The sequence below is a fragment of the Oncorhynchus keta genome, chromosome 23, assembly GCF_023373465.1.
Source record: "Oncorhynchus keta strain PuntledgeMale-10-30-2019 chromosome 23, Oket_V2, whole genome shotgun sequence".
Classification (NCBI taxonomy): domain Eukaryota; kingdom Metazoa; phylum Chordata; class Actinopteri; order Salmoniformes; family Salmonidae; genus Oncorhynchus; species Oncorhynchus keta.
The window spans coordinates 16,716,195-16,729,911 of NC_068443.1; the positions used below are offsets into that span (position 1 = coordinate 16,716,195).

General features: G+C 40.8%; 1 protein-coding gene across 1 annotated transcript in view; it reads left to right on the forward strand.

Moving 5' to 3' along the window:
- The first annotated feature begins 78 nt into the window (after positions 1–78).
- Positions 79–13,717, forward strand: part of LOC118401882 (complement factor B-like) — a 29,028-nt gene continuing 15,389 nt past the window's right edge. The window contains exons 1-9 of the mRNA XM_035799544.2: positions 79–246; positions 550–753; positions 3,503–3,688; positions 4,383–4,556; positions 4,671–4,763; positions 4,889–5,031; positions 5,198–5,330; positions 5,478–5,603; positions 8,330–8,425. Coding sequence (XP_035655437.1) covers positions 189–246; positions 550–753; positions 3,503–3,688; positions 4,383–4,556; positions 4,671–4,763; positions 4,889–5,031; positions 5,198–5,330; positions 5,478–5,603; positions 8,330–8,425 — 1,213 coding nt within the window. The 5' untranslated portion in view covers positions 79–188. The remainder of the gene's footprint in view (positions 247–549; positions 754–3,502; positions 3,689–4,382; positions 4,557–4,670; positions 4,764–4,888; positions 5,032–5,197; positions 5,331–5,477; positions 5,604–8,329; positions 8,426–13,717) is intronic.

Here is a 13,717-nt window from a genome sequence, read left to right on the forward strand (position 1 = left end):
TTGCTGTGTGTATGTTTAACAGTGGCCTAGTTAAACAGTGACCATATTATTGATATAACAGTGTTTGCTACCTTTTCAATTCTCAGCATACAACCTCAGGCTCTATATTTATGCCCACAAATAACGCACATTCCCAATTGCTCAACTCTAAACCTTGTCTCAACTACTGCAACTCTTAAGACACAGGGATGAGACCTGACATTTTGACTTTGATATACTCCTTATTTCTCTGCATTGTCAGCACTGGTAAGTCCTTGGTATATGTTTGTATTTATGTTAGGCTGTCTTACTCGTTAAGGTGTTGAGCAATATAATCATACTTTGATAGAAAAAAGTATAGCAATAGTGTGTATATGACTATTAGTAAAGGCAAGAGTGACAGTTGTTTTTACCTGAACCCTGCTTTGCCTCAGACCTGTACAAAGCCATAGATACTTGTCTTTATGCTGTACCTATAATGTTATGTTCAAACTATATTGCAAACTGCTGCCAATTATTCAAGCACACACCCTCATATGTCTCTCTCTCTCTCTCTCTCTCTCTCTCTAGTCTCGTCTGGTGTTTCTGTCTGCAGTACTGATGGCATGTCCATTCGAGGAGGGGAGTACAGTCTCTCAAATGGATCAAATGTGGGCAGTGAACTTTTGTACCACTGTCCTGATGGTTATTACCCTTACCCCAAACTTATGCACAGATGTATGGGCCATAATCGCTGGTCCCCAAGCCCCAGTCGACGAGGCAGTGAGTGCAGGGGTGAGTATGGTGAATTGATGTTCAATTTGGAAAACTTAATTCTGTACTCAGATCTTTCTGCTGTTCAAGATAACACACAACGTAGCACCTCCACCCCTGAAAAGGTCCACCACCCTTGCCCAATCTGCCTTTTCATTCAAAGCAACAAAGAAATGGAATGGCCTTCCCTCCTCTCTGAAAGCGTGTAGTAGCTTCCAAGCCTGTCTGAGGCAAAACATGATAAAGTCCAATCAGACATGCTCACATTGATTTAAACCTAAAAGGTCACTGACTGGTTTTTATGCAACAGAAGACACATTAAAATCAGACGACTCACTGGACAGACGTTTTACATTTCCAAATCAAATGTCTGTACCTCCAATAAGTATGTTATGCTCGGTTTACAAATGAAACAATGGTATGGTTAATTAAGACCGAAATAAAAGTAGGAAGGTTGGTCATGGAGGATGGTTGGGCGTGTACTGCGACTGTCTAGCAATCCAAAGATTGCATGTTCGAGTCTTGTTGGGGACAACTAACAATTTAGCTAATCCTTCCCCTAACCCAGGTTTTCCAAACTCGGTCCCGAGGACCTCAAGGGGTGCACATTCTATCATTAAGTTTTCATTGTTTTAATCAGCTGTGCAGTGCTTAGGGCAAAAACCAAAATGTGCACCCCTTGGGGTCCCCAGGACCAAGTTTGGGGAATGCTGCCCTAATGTAACGTTATATATCATACTATACAGAGGGAATAACATTTACGTACCAAATAAAGTTGATGATGTAGTTGTTACTGACAAGAAGCACATGGCTGAGCATTGTAATCACCACTTCATTAAGTCAGGATTTCTATTGGACTTAGCCATGCCTCCTTGCCCATCCAACATTTCCTCATCTCCCACCCCTTCTAATGTGACTAGCCCCGATGCTCCTCCCTCTTTTCCCCCTGCCCCACTACAAAGTTTCTCCCTGCAAGCGATCACTGAGTCCAAGGTGCTAAAGGAGCTCCTTAAACTTGACCCCAAAAAACATCTGGACTAGATGGTTTAGACCCTTCCTTCTTTACGGTTGCTGCGCATATAATCGCCAATCCTATCTCTGACCTTTTTTAACCTGTCTCTCCTCTCTAGGGAGGTTTCCATTGCTTGGACGGCAGCCACGGTTCGTCCTTTATTTAAAGAGATAGCTAAAGCTGATCGTAACTGTTATATGCCTATTTCTATTTTGCTCTGTTTATCAAAAGTGTTTTAAAAACAATTATCAACTGACTGAATTTCTTGATGTCTATATTATTCTCTCTGGTATGCAATCTGGTTTCCGCTCAGGTTATGGATGTGTCACTGTAACCTTAAAGGTCCTCATTGATGTCACCATTGCCCTTGGTTCTAAGCAATGTTCTGCTGCTATTTTTATTGACTTGGCCAAAGCTTTTGATACGGTAGACCATTCCATTCTTGTGGGCCGGCTAAGGAGTATTGGTGTCTCTGAGGGGTCTTTGGCCTGGTTTGTTAACTACCTCTCTCAAAGAGTGCAGTGTATAAAGTCAGAACATCTGCTATCTCACATCAACAACATAGCTCAGGCAGTAGGAAGCTCTCTCATCCATTTATATGCAGATGATAGTCTTATACTCAGCTGGCCCCTCCCCGGATTTTGTGTTAAATGCTCTACAACAAAGCTTTCTCTTCCCTTAACCTTGTTCTGAACACCTCCAAAACAAAGGTCATGTGGTTTGGTAAGAGGACTGCCTCTCTCCCCACAGGTGTGATTACTACCTCCTGAGGGTTTAGAGCTTGAGGTAGTCACCTCATACAAGTAATTGGGAGTATGGCTAGACGGTACACTGTCCTTCTCTCAGCACATATCAAAGCTGTAGGCTAAAGTTACATTTAGACTTGGTTTCATCTATCGTAATCACTCCTCTTTCACCCCAGGTACCAAACTAACCATGATTCAGATGACCATCCTGCCCATGTTAGATTACGGAGACGTAATTTATAGATTGGCAGGTAAAGGTGCGCTCGTGCGGCTAGATGTTCTTTACCATTCGGCCGTCAGATTTGCCACCAATGCTCCTTATAGGACACATCGCTGCACTCTATACTCTTCTGTAAACTGGTCATCTCTGTAAGACCCACTGTTTGATGCCTATTTATAAAACCCTCTTAGGCCTCACTCCCCCCTATCTGAGATATCTACTGCAGCCCTCATCCTCCACAAACAACACCCTTTCTGCCAGTCACGTTCTGTTAAAGGTCCCCAAAGCGCACACATCCCTGGGTCGCTCCTCTTTTCAGTTAGTTGCTGCTAGCGACTGGAACGAGCTGTAACAAACACTCAAACTGGACAGTTTTATCTCAATCTCTTCATTCAAAGACTCAATCATGGACACTCTTACTGACAGTTGTGGCTGCCTTGCGTGATATATTGTTGTCTCTACCTTCTTGCCCGTTGTGCTGTTGTCTGTGCCCAATAATGTTTGTACCCTGTTTTTTGTTGCTGCCATGTTGTTTTGCTACCATACTGTGTTGTCATGTGTTGCTGCCATGCTGTTGTTGTTGTTGTCTTAGGTCTCTCTTTATGTAGTATTGTCTGTTTTGTCCTATATTTTTATTTATTTTATTTTTAATCCCAGCCCCCGTCCCCTTCAGGGAGCCTTTTGGTAGGCCATCATTGTAAATCAGAATTTGTTTTTAACTGACTTTCCTAGTTACATTTTTTTAAATTACGAATATTCACTAATATTCTCCCTCTATCTCGCTCCCAACAGTCATGACATGCCCTGATCCCAGTGAGCTGAGAAATGGTGAGGTGTCTCCTGTCCTATTGCAGTATGTTGTTGGGGCCCAGACCACTTATGAATGCCATGACGGTTACTCTTTCGCCGGCTCCGCCTCCAGAGTCTGCCAAAGTAATGGGAAGTGGAGTGGTGACACGCCTATCTGTGATCATGGCTGTAAGTGAAAATATCTCTTTGGTCCAACCTCTTACAAATCCCTTTACCAACCCCCAGAGATCCTGAAAGGCCCTCTGCAGTCAAAAACATTTTCCTGTCTTTTATGTATATTTCCACACTATTATGTTGGAATAACACTGTGAAATTGTGAAAATGATGATGATGCCCTTGTAATGTAATTGTTCATTGACAAAACCACCTGATATTTCTGCCTGTTTTGGTGGGATGGAGTTTTGGCCTTCCATGGTGACATCACCATGTGGTAAATTACTTAATAGACCAATAAGAAAGAGAGTTCCAAACCTCTCTGCCAATAACAACACATTTTTAGTTTTCCCCTCCCCACTCAGACCACTCCCAGACAGAAATTGCTCTTTGCTAAGAAGCTATTTTAGTTTCATTTTGACCATTTCAATTGAAAACAATCACAGTAAGGTACTTATTTCTTACAGAGAAATGTCTTTGTAATGAGATAAAAATGGCTGCATCGGGCCTTTAAGGGTTGATTAGGTCATGAGGACTGGAAGACATAGGGGACATCTGCATGTCACATGTAGAGTTGTCTGTGTTCCAAATGGCACAGAGCGTTAGTCTATTGGAATAATGTGTTTTCTAAAGGTAAAGTTTTTGTATGTAAAGGTAATTCCATTGTCCGTTGTTTCCTTATCTTACTCCACCTTATCCCACACCCAAGCTGGACATTGCCGTGACCCTGGCGTTCCCCCGGGGGCCAAGCGCAATGGAAATATGCTTGATATAGGTGACCGGGTGACCTATGAATGTACTTTAGGACTGATGCTGCTGGGATCGAAGGAGAGGATATGCCTGGAGGGTGGAGACTGGTCAGGAACTGAGCCTGTCTGTTACAGTGAGGAACCATAATCCCTCACATTGTCAATAAACCCATGTAACACATAATACACATATGCAGTTAGAAGCAGCTAAACTAGATACGTAGAGTTTGAACATTTACATTTTACAGGTAAAAACTACTACGACACCCCAGAGGAGGTGTCCAAGTACTTCTCTACATCCCTCGAGAATCGTCTGGCACTATCTGGCCTGGATGACAATAGTGAGTTGCCAAGACCCATATGTAGTGAACGATATTGTTCCTCTTTTTGTTTTGTTTTATACACCCCGTGCTACATTTGTTTTGCTTTTAAATCTGAACCATGTGAATTGAATATTGTCTTACAGCTGATGGGCAGCAAGTACAAAGGTCCATCCAGATGAGGCAGGGAGGCAAGCTCCACATCTACATTGCTCTGGATAATTCAGGGAGCATAACCAGAGATAATTTTACTGTGGCCAAAGACTGTGTTAAAGCCCTCATCAACCAGGTACGGTATTACTAGTATTAAGACAAACGGACAGCTCAGATCTGTTGTACAATCTTTACACTACATTTAGGGCCCTATTCAGACTTGAGGTAAGTTTGTTTTGTTATGCTTTGGTTGTGTTTCTTTTCTCTCTCACACTTCCTCCTCTACATTTTTGACTGGGCAGATATCTTTTTTTGAAGTCACCCCGAGGTACGGAATTCTGACCTTTGCTTCTGAGGTCAATGAGATTGTTGATATCTTCTCTCCTTCCTCACACTCAGACATGGTTTTACAGAATTTAAATAATGTCACCCATGGTAAGAACACGGTTTTTATTATTTGACCATCACAATCTACAGTATGTAAATAAATGATGTATTATTGTTTTTTCTCTTTTGTGTCTGACTGGCAAACATGTTAGTGGCAATGCATAGTTCTCAGATTAAGATTTCCTCCTTCAACAGGTAAATTAAATGGTACTGGAAGTAACCTCTCAAGAGTATTTAAAAAAATCCTTACAAAGATGGCTGTCTTTAAGGAACGAAATGAGCTTGAAGATACACAGCAGGCCATTATTATGTTTACAGATGGTAATGTTGTTGTGTGTGTGTATTTGGTTTTACTATCCTTGTGGGGAACATAAGTCCTCACAGTTAGTGGGGACATTTCCCGGTCCCCACAAGAAAAAATGGTATTTCAGGCTTAGGTGTTAGGTTTAGGGTTACACTTAGGGTAAGTTGTTAGTTGTTTGGGGTTAGGTTTAGGGTTACACTTAGGGTAAGTTGTTAGTTGTTTGGGGTTAGGTTTAGGGTTACACTTAGGGTAAGTTGTTAGTTGTTTGGGATTAGGTTTAGGGTTACACTTAGGGTAAGTTGTTAGTTGTTTGGGGTTAGGTGTTAGGTTTAGGGTTACACTTAGGGTAAGTTGTTAGTTGTTTGGGGTTAGGTTTAGGGTTACACTTAGGGTAAGTTGTTAGTTATTTGGGGTTAGGTTTAGGGTTACACTTAGGGTAAGTTGTTTGGGGTTAGGTTTATGGTTACACTTAGGGTAAGTTGTTTGGGGTTAGGTTTAGGGTTACACTTAGGGTAAGTTGTTTGGGGTTAGGTTTAGGGTTAGTTGTTTGGGGTTAGGTTTAGGGTTAGTTGTTTGGGGTTAGGTTTAGGGTTACACTTAGGGTAAGTTGTTTGGGGTTAGGTTTAGGGTTAGTTGTTTGGGGTTAGGTTTAGGGTTACACTTAGGGTAAGTTGTTTGGGGTTAGGTTTAGGGTTAGGTTTAGGGTTAGTTGTTTGGGGTTAGGTTTAGGGTTAGTTGTTTGGGGTTAGGTTTAGGGTTAGTTGTTTGGGGTTAGTTGTTTGGGGTTAGGTTTAGGGTTACACTTAGGGTAAGTTGTTTGGGGTTAGGTTTAGGGTTACACTTAGGGTAAGTTGTTTGGGGTTAGGTTTAGGGTTAGTTGTTTGGGGTTAGGTTTAGGGTTAGTTGTTTGGGGTTAGGTTTTTTATTTATTTTTTTATTTTTAATTTTCCCTTTATTTTACTAGGCAAGTCAGTTAAGAACAAATTCTTATTTTCAATGACGGCCTAGGAACAGTGGGTTAACTGCCTATTCAGGGGCAGAACGACAGATTTTGTACCTTGTCAGCTCGGGATTTGAACTTGCAACCTTTCGGTTACTAGTCCAATGCTCTAACCACAAGGCTAGAGCAAGTTGTTTAGGTTCAGGGTTACACTTATGGTAAGTTGTTTGGGGTTAGGTTTAGGGTTACACTTAGGGTTAGTTGTTTGGGGTTAGGTTTAGGGTTACACTTAGGGTAAGTTAATTGTTTGGGGTTAGGTTTAGGGTTAAGGAAAATAGGATTTTGAATGGGGCTCAATTGATTGGCCCCCACAAGGAAAGTAAAACAAATGTGTGTGTGTGTGTGTGTGTGTGTGTGTGTGTGTGTGTGTGTGTGTGTGTGTGTGTGTGTGTGTGTGTGTGTGTGTGTGTGTGTGCGCGTGCGCACTGTACCAGTCAAAAATTTGGACACACCTACTCATTCAAGACTTTTTATTTTTTATTATTTTCTACATCGTAGAATTATAGTGAGGACATCAAAACTATGAAATAACACATATGGAATCATGTAGTAACCAAACAAGTGTTAACCAAATCAAAATATATTTTATATTTCAGATTCTTCAAAGTAGCCACCCTTTGCCTTAATGACAGCTTTGCCCACTCTTGGCCTTCTTTCAACCAGCTTCATGATGTAGCCACTGGAATGCATTTTTATTAACAGGTGTGCCTTGTTAAAAGTTAATTTGTGGAAGTTACTTCCTTGTTAATGTGTTTGAGCCAATCAGTTGTGTTGTGACAAGGTAAGGGTGGTATACAGAAGATAGCCCTATTTGGTAAAATACCAAGTCCATATTATGGCAAGAACAGCTCAAATAAGCAAGAGAAACAAGAGTCCATCATTACTTTAAGACATGGTCAATCAATACGGAACATTTCAAGAACTTTGAAAGTTTCTTCAAGTGCAGTCGCAAAAACCGTCAAACGCTATGATGAAACTGGCTCTCATGAGGATCGCCACAGGAATAGAAGACCCAGAGTTACCTCTGCTGCGGAGGATAAGTTCATTAGGGTTTCCAGCCTCAGAAATTGCAGCCCAAAAAAATACTTCACAGAGTTTAAGTAACATCAACTGTTCAGAGGATACTGTGTGAATCAGGCCTCCATGCTCGAATTGCTGCAAAGAAACCACTACTAAAGGACACCATTAAGAAGAGACTTCTTATCATTTGTTTTTTCAACAATGACCCAACACACCTCCAGGTGTAATTGCTGTAAGGGGTATTTGACCAAGAAGGAGAGTGATAGAGTGCTTTATTAGATGACTTGGCCTCCAATCACCCAACCTCAACCCAATTGAGATTGTTTGGGATGAGTTGGACCGCAGAGTGTAGGAAAATAAACCAACAAGTGCTCAGCATATGTGGGAACTCCTTCAAGACTGTTGGAAAAGCATTCCAGGTGAAGCTGGTTGAGAGAATGCCAAGAGTGTGCAAATCTGCTATCAAGGCAAAGGGTGGCTGCTTTGAAGAATCTCAAATATAAAATATATTTTGATATAACACTTTATGATTTCTGCATAATTCCATATGTGTTTTATAGTTTTGATGTCTTCACTATTAATTTACAATGTAGAAAAGGGTAAAAATAAAGAAAAACCCTTGAATGAGTAGGTGTGTCCACATTTTTGACTGGTACTGCATGTGTGAATGTATAATACAATTCAAGGTAGATTTAATGTATTTAATCCTCGCCATTCCTGCAGGAAAGACTAACATGGGGGGAAGTGCAGAGCCCACTGTTATCAGGATTAGGAACCTGATGGAAGGAATACATGGCAAAGACTGGCAGAAATATCTGGGTAAGATTAACTGCTGAACACTCTTGTTATAAATGTGCTCTATTCACCTTATGTAGGCCCGCCCACTTGACCCAGTTCTTGATCGAACGATTTTGTCTTTCAAACAAGCAAAGCCAAACAAGCAAAACCATTGTTACGGTGCCTTCAGAAAGTATTCACACCGCTTGACTTTTTCCACATTTTGTTGTTGTTACAAAGTTGGATTATCTATGGATTGAAATGTCATTTTTTGGTCAACAATCTACACAAAATACTCTTGTCATGAAAAATAATAAGAGTGTATCTTGATTAGATAAGTATACAACACCCTGACTCAATACATATTAGAATCACCTTTGGCAGCAATTACAGCTGTGAGACTTTCTGGGTCAATCTTTCCACACCTGGATTGTGCAAAATTAACCCATTATTCTTTTCAAAATTCTTCAAGCTCTGTCAAATTGGTTGTTGTTCATTGCTAGACAACTATTTTCAGGTCTTGCCATAGATTTTCAAGCAGATTTAAGTCAAAACTGTAACTCGACCAAAACTAACTCAAACATTCACTGTCTTCTTGGTAAGCAACTCCAGTGTAGATGTGGGCTTGGGCTTTAGGCTATTGGCCTGCAGAAAGCTGAATTCATCTCCCAGTGTCTGCTGGAAAGCGGACGGAACCCGATTTTCCTCTAGAATTTTTCCAGCGTTTAGCGCCATATATATATTTTTAATCCTGAAAAACACCTCAGTCCTTAATGATTGCAAGCATACCCATCACATGATGCAGCCACCACTATGCTTGAAAATATGGAGAGTGGTACTCAGTAATGTGTTGTATTGGATTTTCCCTAAACATAACACTTTGCTTTCAGGACAGAAAGTTAATTGCTTTGCCACATTATTTGCACTATTACTTTAATGCCTTGTTGCAAACAGGATGCATGTTTTGGAATATTTTTTAACCTGCACAGGCTTCCTTTTCACTCTGTTAGATTAGAGTTGTGCAGTAACTACAATGTTGTTAATCCATCCTCAATTTTCTCCTATCACAGCCATTAAACTCTCTAACTCCCATGGTGAAATCCCTAAGCAATTTCCTGCCTCTCCAGCAACTGAATTAGGAAGGACACATTTTGTCTTTGTAGTGACTGGGTGTATTTATACATCATCCAAAGTGAAATGACTAACTTCACCGTGCTTTAAGGTCGATGTCCGCACCCCCGCAGAAATCTAATTAGCACAATAAAAAAATCCCCATAAAAATCTGTCAGTTTAAGATAGTTATCTGCATTGCATGCGTCTCAATCCACCGCATCCACCTATGTCACACTTCCGCGTCTCCTGTGAAAGGTGACAGAGAAAGAGGGTGTTTGTCAGACTATGAGTCATCCCAAAAATCGGTGTTCTCACAAAATCTGTATCGTGACCCCTCTCTCACGAACACGATGATGTTCTCCGTGTTCGCCTACGACCACCACAAGCTACTCGTCTGAAGTCGGTACAGCCGATTTGCTAACTTCTGTCTATATTGTAACGTGAGCAAAGTTGAGACTCTCACGAACGTGTCGGTTGTTTTGCTCTAAGACACCCACACGCTTCACAAGGTTTGTCTTAAATTCCCCTGGTACCAGTTGAATGGAAGTACAGTGCCTTCGGAAAGTATTCAGACACCTTGATTTTTTCCATATTTTGTTACAGCCTTATTCTTAAATTAAATTATTTTTTTCAGCAGTCTACAATACCCCATAATGACAAAGCGAAAACAGGTTTTTAGATTTTTTTGAAAATGTATTTAAAAAATAAAAATAAATACCTTTACATAAGTATTCAGACCCTTTGCTATGAGACTCAAAATTAAGCTCAGGTGCATCCTGTTTCCATTGATCATCATTGACTGGTGTCAACCTGTGTTATATTCAATTGATTAGACATTATTTGGAAAGGCACACACCTGTCTATAAATCAAATCAAATCAAATGTATTTGTCACATACACATGGTTAGTAGATGTTAATGCGAGTGTAGCGAAATGCGTGTGCTTCTAGTTCCGACAATGCAGTAATAACCTAACTACAATTCCAAAACTGCTACCTTATACACACAAGTGTAAAGGGATAAAGAATAAAGAATATGTACATAAAGATATATGAATGGGTGATGGTACAGAGCGGCATAGATAGGCAAGATGCAGTAGATGGTATCGAGTACAGTATATACATATGAGATGAGTAATGTAGAGTATGTAAACAAAGTGGCATAGTTTAAAGTGGCTAGTGATACATGTATTACATAAAGATGCAGTAGATGATATAGAGTACAGTATATACGTATACATATGAGATGAATAATGTAGGGTATGTAAACATTATATTAAGTAGCATTGTTTAAAGTGGCTAGTGATATATTTTACATCAATTCCCATTATTAAAGTGGCTGGAGTTGAGTCAGTGTGTTGGCAGCAGCCACTCAATGTTAGCGGTGGTTGTTTAACAGTTTGATGGCCTTGAAATAGAAGCTGTTTTTCAGTCTCTCGGTCCCAGCTTTGATGCACCTGTACTGACCTCACCTTCTGGATGATAGCGGGGTGAACAGGCAGTGGCTCGTGTGGTTGTTGTCCTTGATGATCTTTATGGCCTTCCTGTGACATCGGGTGGTGTAGGTGTCCTGGAGGGCAGGTAGTTTGCCCCTGGTGATGCGTTGTGCAGACCTCACTACCCTCTGGAGAGCCTTGCGGTTGTGGGCGGAGCAGTTGCCATACCAGGCGGTGATACAGCCCGACAGGATGCTCTCGATTGTGCATCTGTAGAAGTTTGTGAGTGCTTTTGGTGACAAGCCGAATTTCTTCAGCCTCCTGAGGTTGAAGAGGCGCTGCTGCGCCTTCTTCACGATGCTGTCAGTGTGGGTGGACCAATTCAGTTTGTCTGTGATGTGTACGCCGAGGAACTTAAAACTTATTACCCTCTCCACTACTGTCCCATCGATGTGGATAGGGGGGTGTTCCCTCTGCTGTTTCCTGAAGTCCACAATCATCTCCTTAGTTTTGTTGACGTTGAGTGTGTTCTTATTTTAATGACACCACACTCCAAGGACCCTCAGCTCCTCCCTGTAGGCCGTCTCGTCGTTGTTGGTAATCAAGCCTACCACTGTTGTGTCGTCCGCAAACTTGATGATTGAGTTGGAGGCGTGCGTGGCCACGCAGTCGTGGGTGAACAGGGAGTACAGGAGAGGGCTCAGAACGCACCTTTGTGGGGCCCCAGTGTTGAGCATTAGCGAGGTGGAGATGTTGTTACCTACCCTCACCACCAGGGGGCGGCCCATCAGGAAGTCCAGTACCCAGTTGCACAGGGCGGGATTGAGACCCAGGGTCTCGAGCTTGATGACGAGTTTGGAGGGTACTATGGGAATGACATCTTCAACGCACGTTCTAATGAACTCGCTCACCGAATCAGCGTATTCGTCAATGTTGTTGTTTGACGCAATACGAAACATTCAAAATTGAGTCGTGGTCAGCTTTTCCGAAACAAGGGCGGGGGAGGGCCTTATATGCTTCGGGGAAGTTAGAATAGAAATGATCCAAGGTTTTACCAGCCCTGGTTGCGCAATCGATATGCTGATACAATTTAGGGAGTCTTGTTTTCAGATTAGCCTTGTTAAAATCCCCAGCTGGGATCCATTCCTGGGTGAAAGGCAGAACACAGGATCCGCTTCGCGAAAGTCATATTCTTGGTCGTACTGATGGTGAGTTGACGTTGCTCTTATATTCAGTAGTTCTTCCTGTATGTAATGAAACCTAAGATGACCTGGGGTACCAATGTAAGAAATAACACAGTTTAAAAAAAAACTGCATAGTTTCCTAGGAACGCGAAGCGAGGCGGCCATCTCTCTCGGCACCGGAAGAGAGGTCCAGTGGTGGAAAAACAACCCAATTGTCATACTTGAGTAAAAGTAAAGATACCTTAATAGAAAATGACTCAAGTATAAGTGAAAGTCACCCAGTAAAATACTACTTGAGTAAAAGTTAAGTATTAAAACAAATATATATGCTGAAGTATCAAAAGTAAATGTAATTGCTAAAATATACTTAAGTATCTAAATAATTTCAAATAACTTAAATTAAGCAAACCAGACAGCACGTTTTCTTTTTTTTTTTTTTACATTTACAGATAATCAGGGGCACACCAACACTCAGACATGATTTACAAACAAAACATTTGTGTTTAGTGTGTCTGCTAGATCAGAGGCAGTAGGGTTGACCATGGATTTTCTCTTTAAGAGACCATTTTCCTGTTCACCTAAGCATTCAAAATGTAATGTGTACTTTTGTGTGTCAGGGAAGATGTATGGAGTAAAAAGTACATAATTTTATTTTGTAATGTAGTGGAGTAAATGTGAAAGTTGTCAGAAATATAAATAGTAAAGTAAAATACAGATACCCCCCAAAAAACTACTTAAGTAGTACTTTAAAGTATTTTACTTAAAACCTCTTACAGCTACCCCCCTACTTTGTGCAATTTCCGCCTGAAGACATACCCAAATCTAACAGCCTGTAGCTCAGGCACAGAACCAAGGATATGCATATTCTTGGTACCATTTGAAAGAAAACACTCTAAAGTTTGTGTAAATGTGAATTGAATATGTAGGAGAATATAACACAATAGATCTGGTTTAGATAAAACAATGAAAAAAAACATATGTTTTTATTTTTGTATCATCATCTTTAAAATGAACAAGATAAAACAAACATTCAGATAGGATGATGGCGACAATTTCAGTGAATAATATAAGAGGGCAACAGTACTTGTGCAAAGTGTCAGAATGATAACTTCCAAAATGAGTGTGCTACATGACATTTATCATGAAGTCACCCAGGTGTCCCATACAAGTAGCCCAAATGTACCCAAGTGGCCAAACTGGTGAAGGTATACATTTTGAAACAAATAACTATATACAAAATACCAAAATGGTATTCTAACACACCCCCCCCCCCCAAAAAAAGGGAAAAAATGGGTAAAAAAAATGATTGATTCAAAAATATATGAAAATATATATATATATATACATTTACAAAATAACATGGCTAACTATTTACACACTTTCAATATTTGGAAGACCCTCAGTCCTCTATCAAATCAAATCAATTTATATAGCCCCAGCCTAAAACCCCAAACAGCAAGCAATGCAGGTGTAGAAGCACGGTGGCTAGGAAAAACTCCCTCGAAAGCAAAAACCTAGGAAGAAACCTAGAGAGGAACCAGGCTATGAGTGGCCAGTCCTCTTCTGGCTGTGCCAGGTGGAGATCACAGTAATTGTAGAGGAT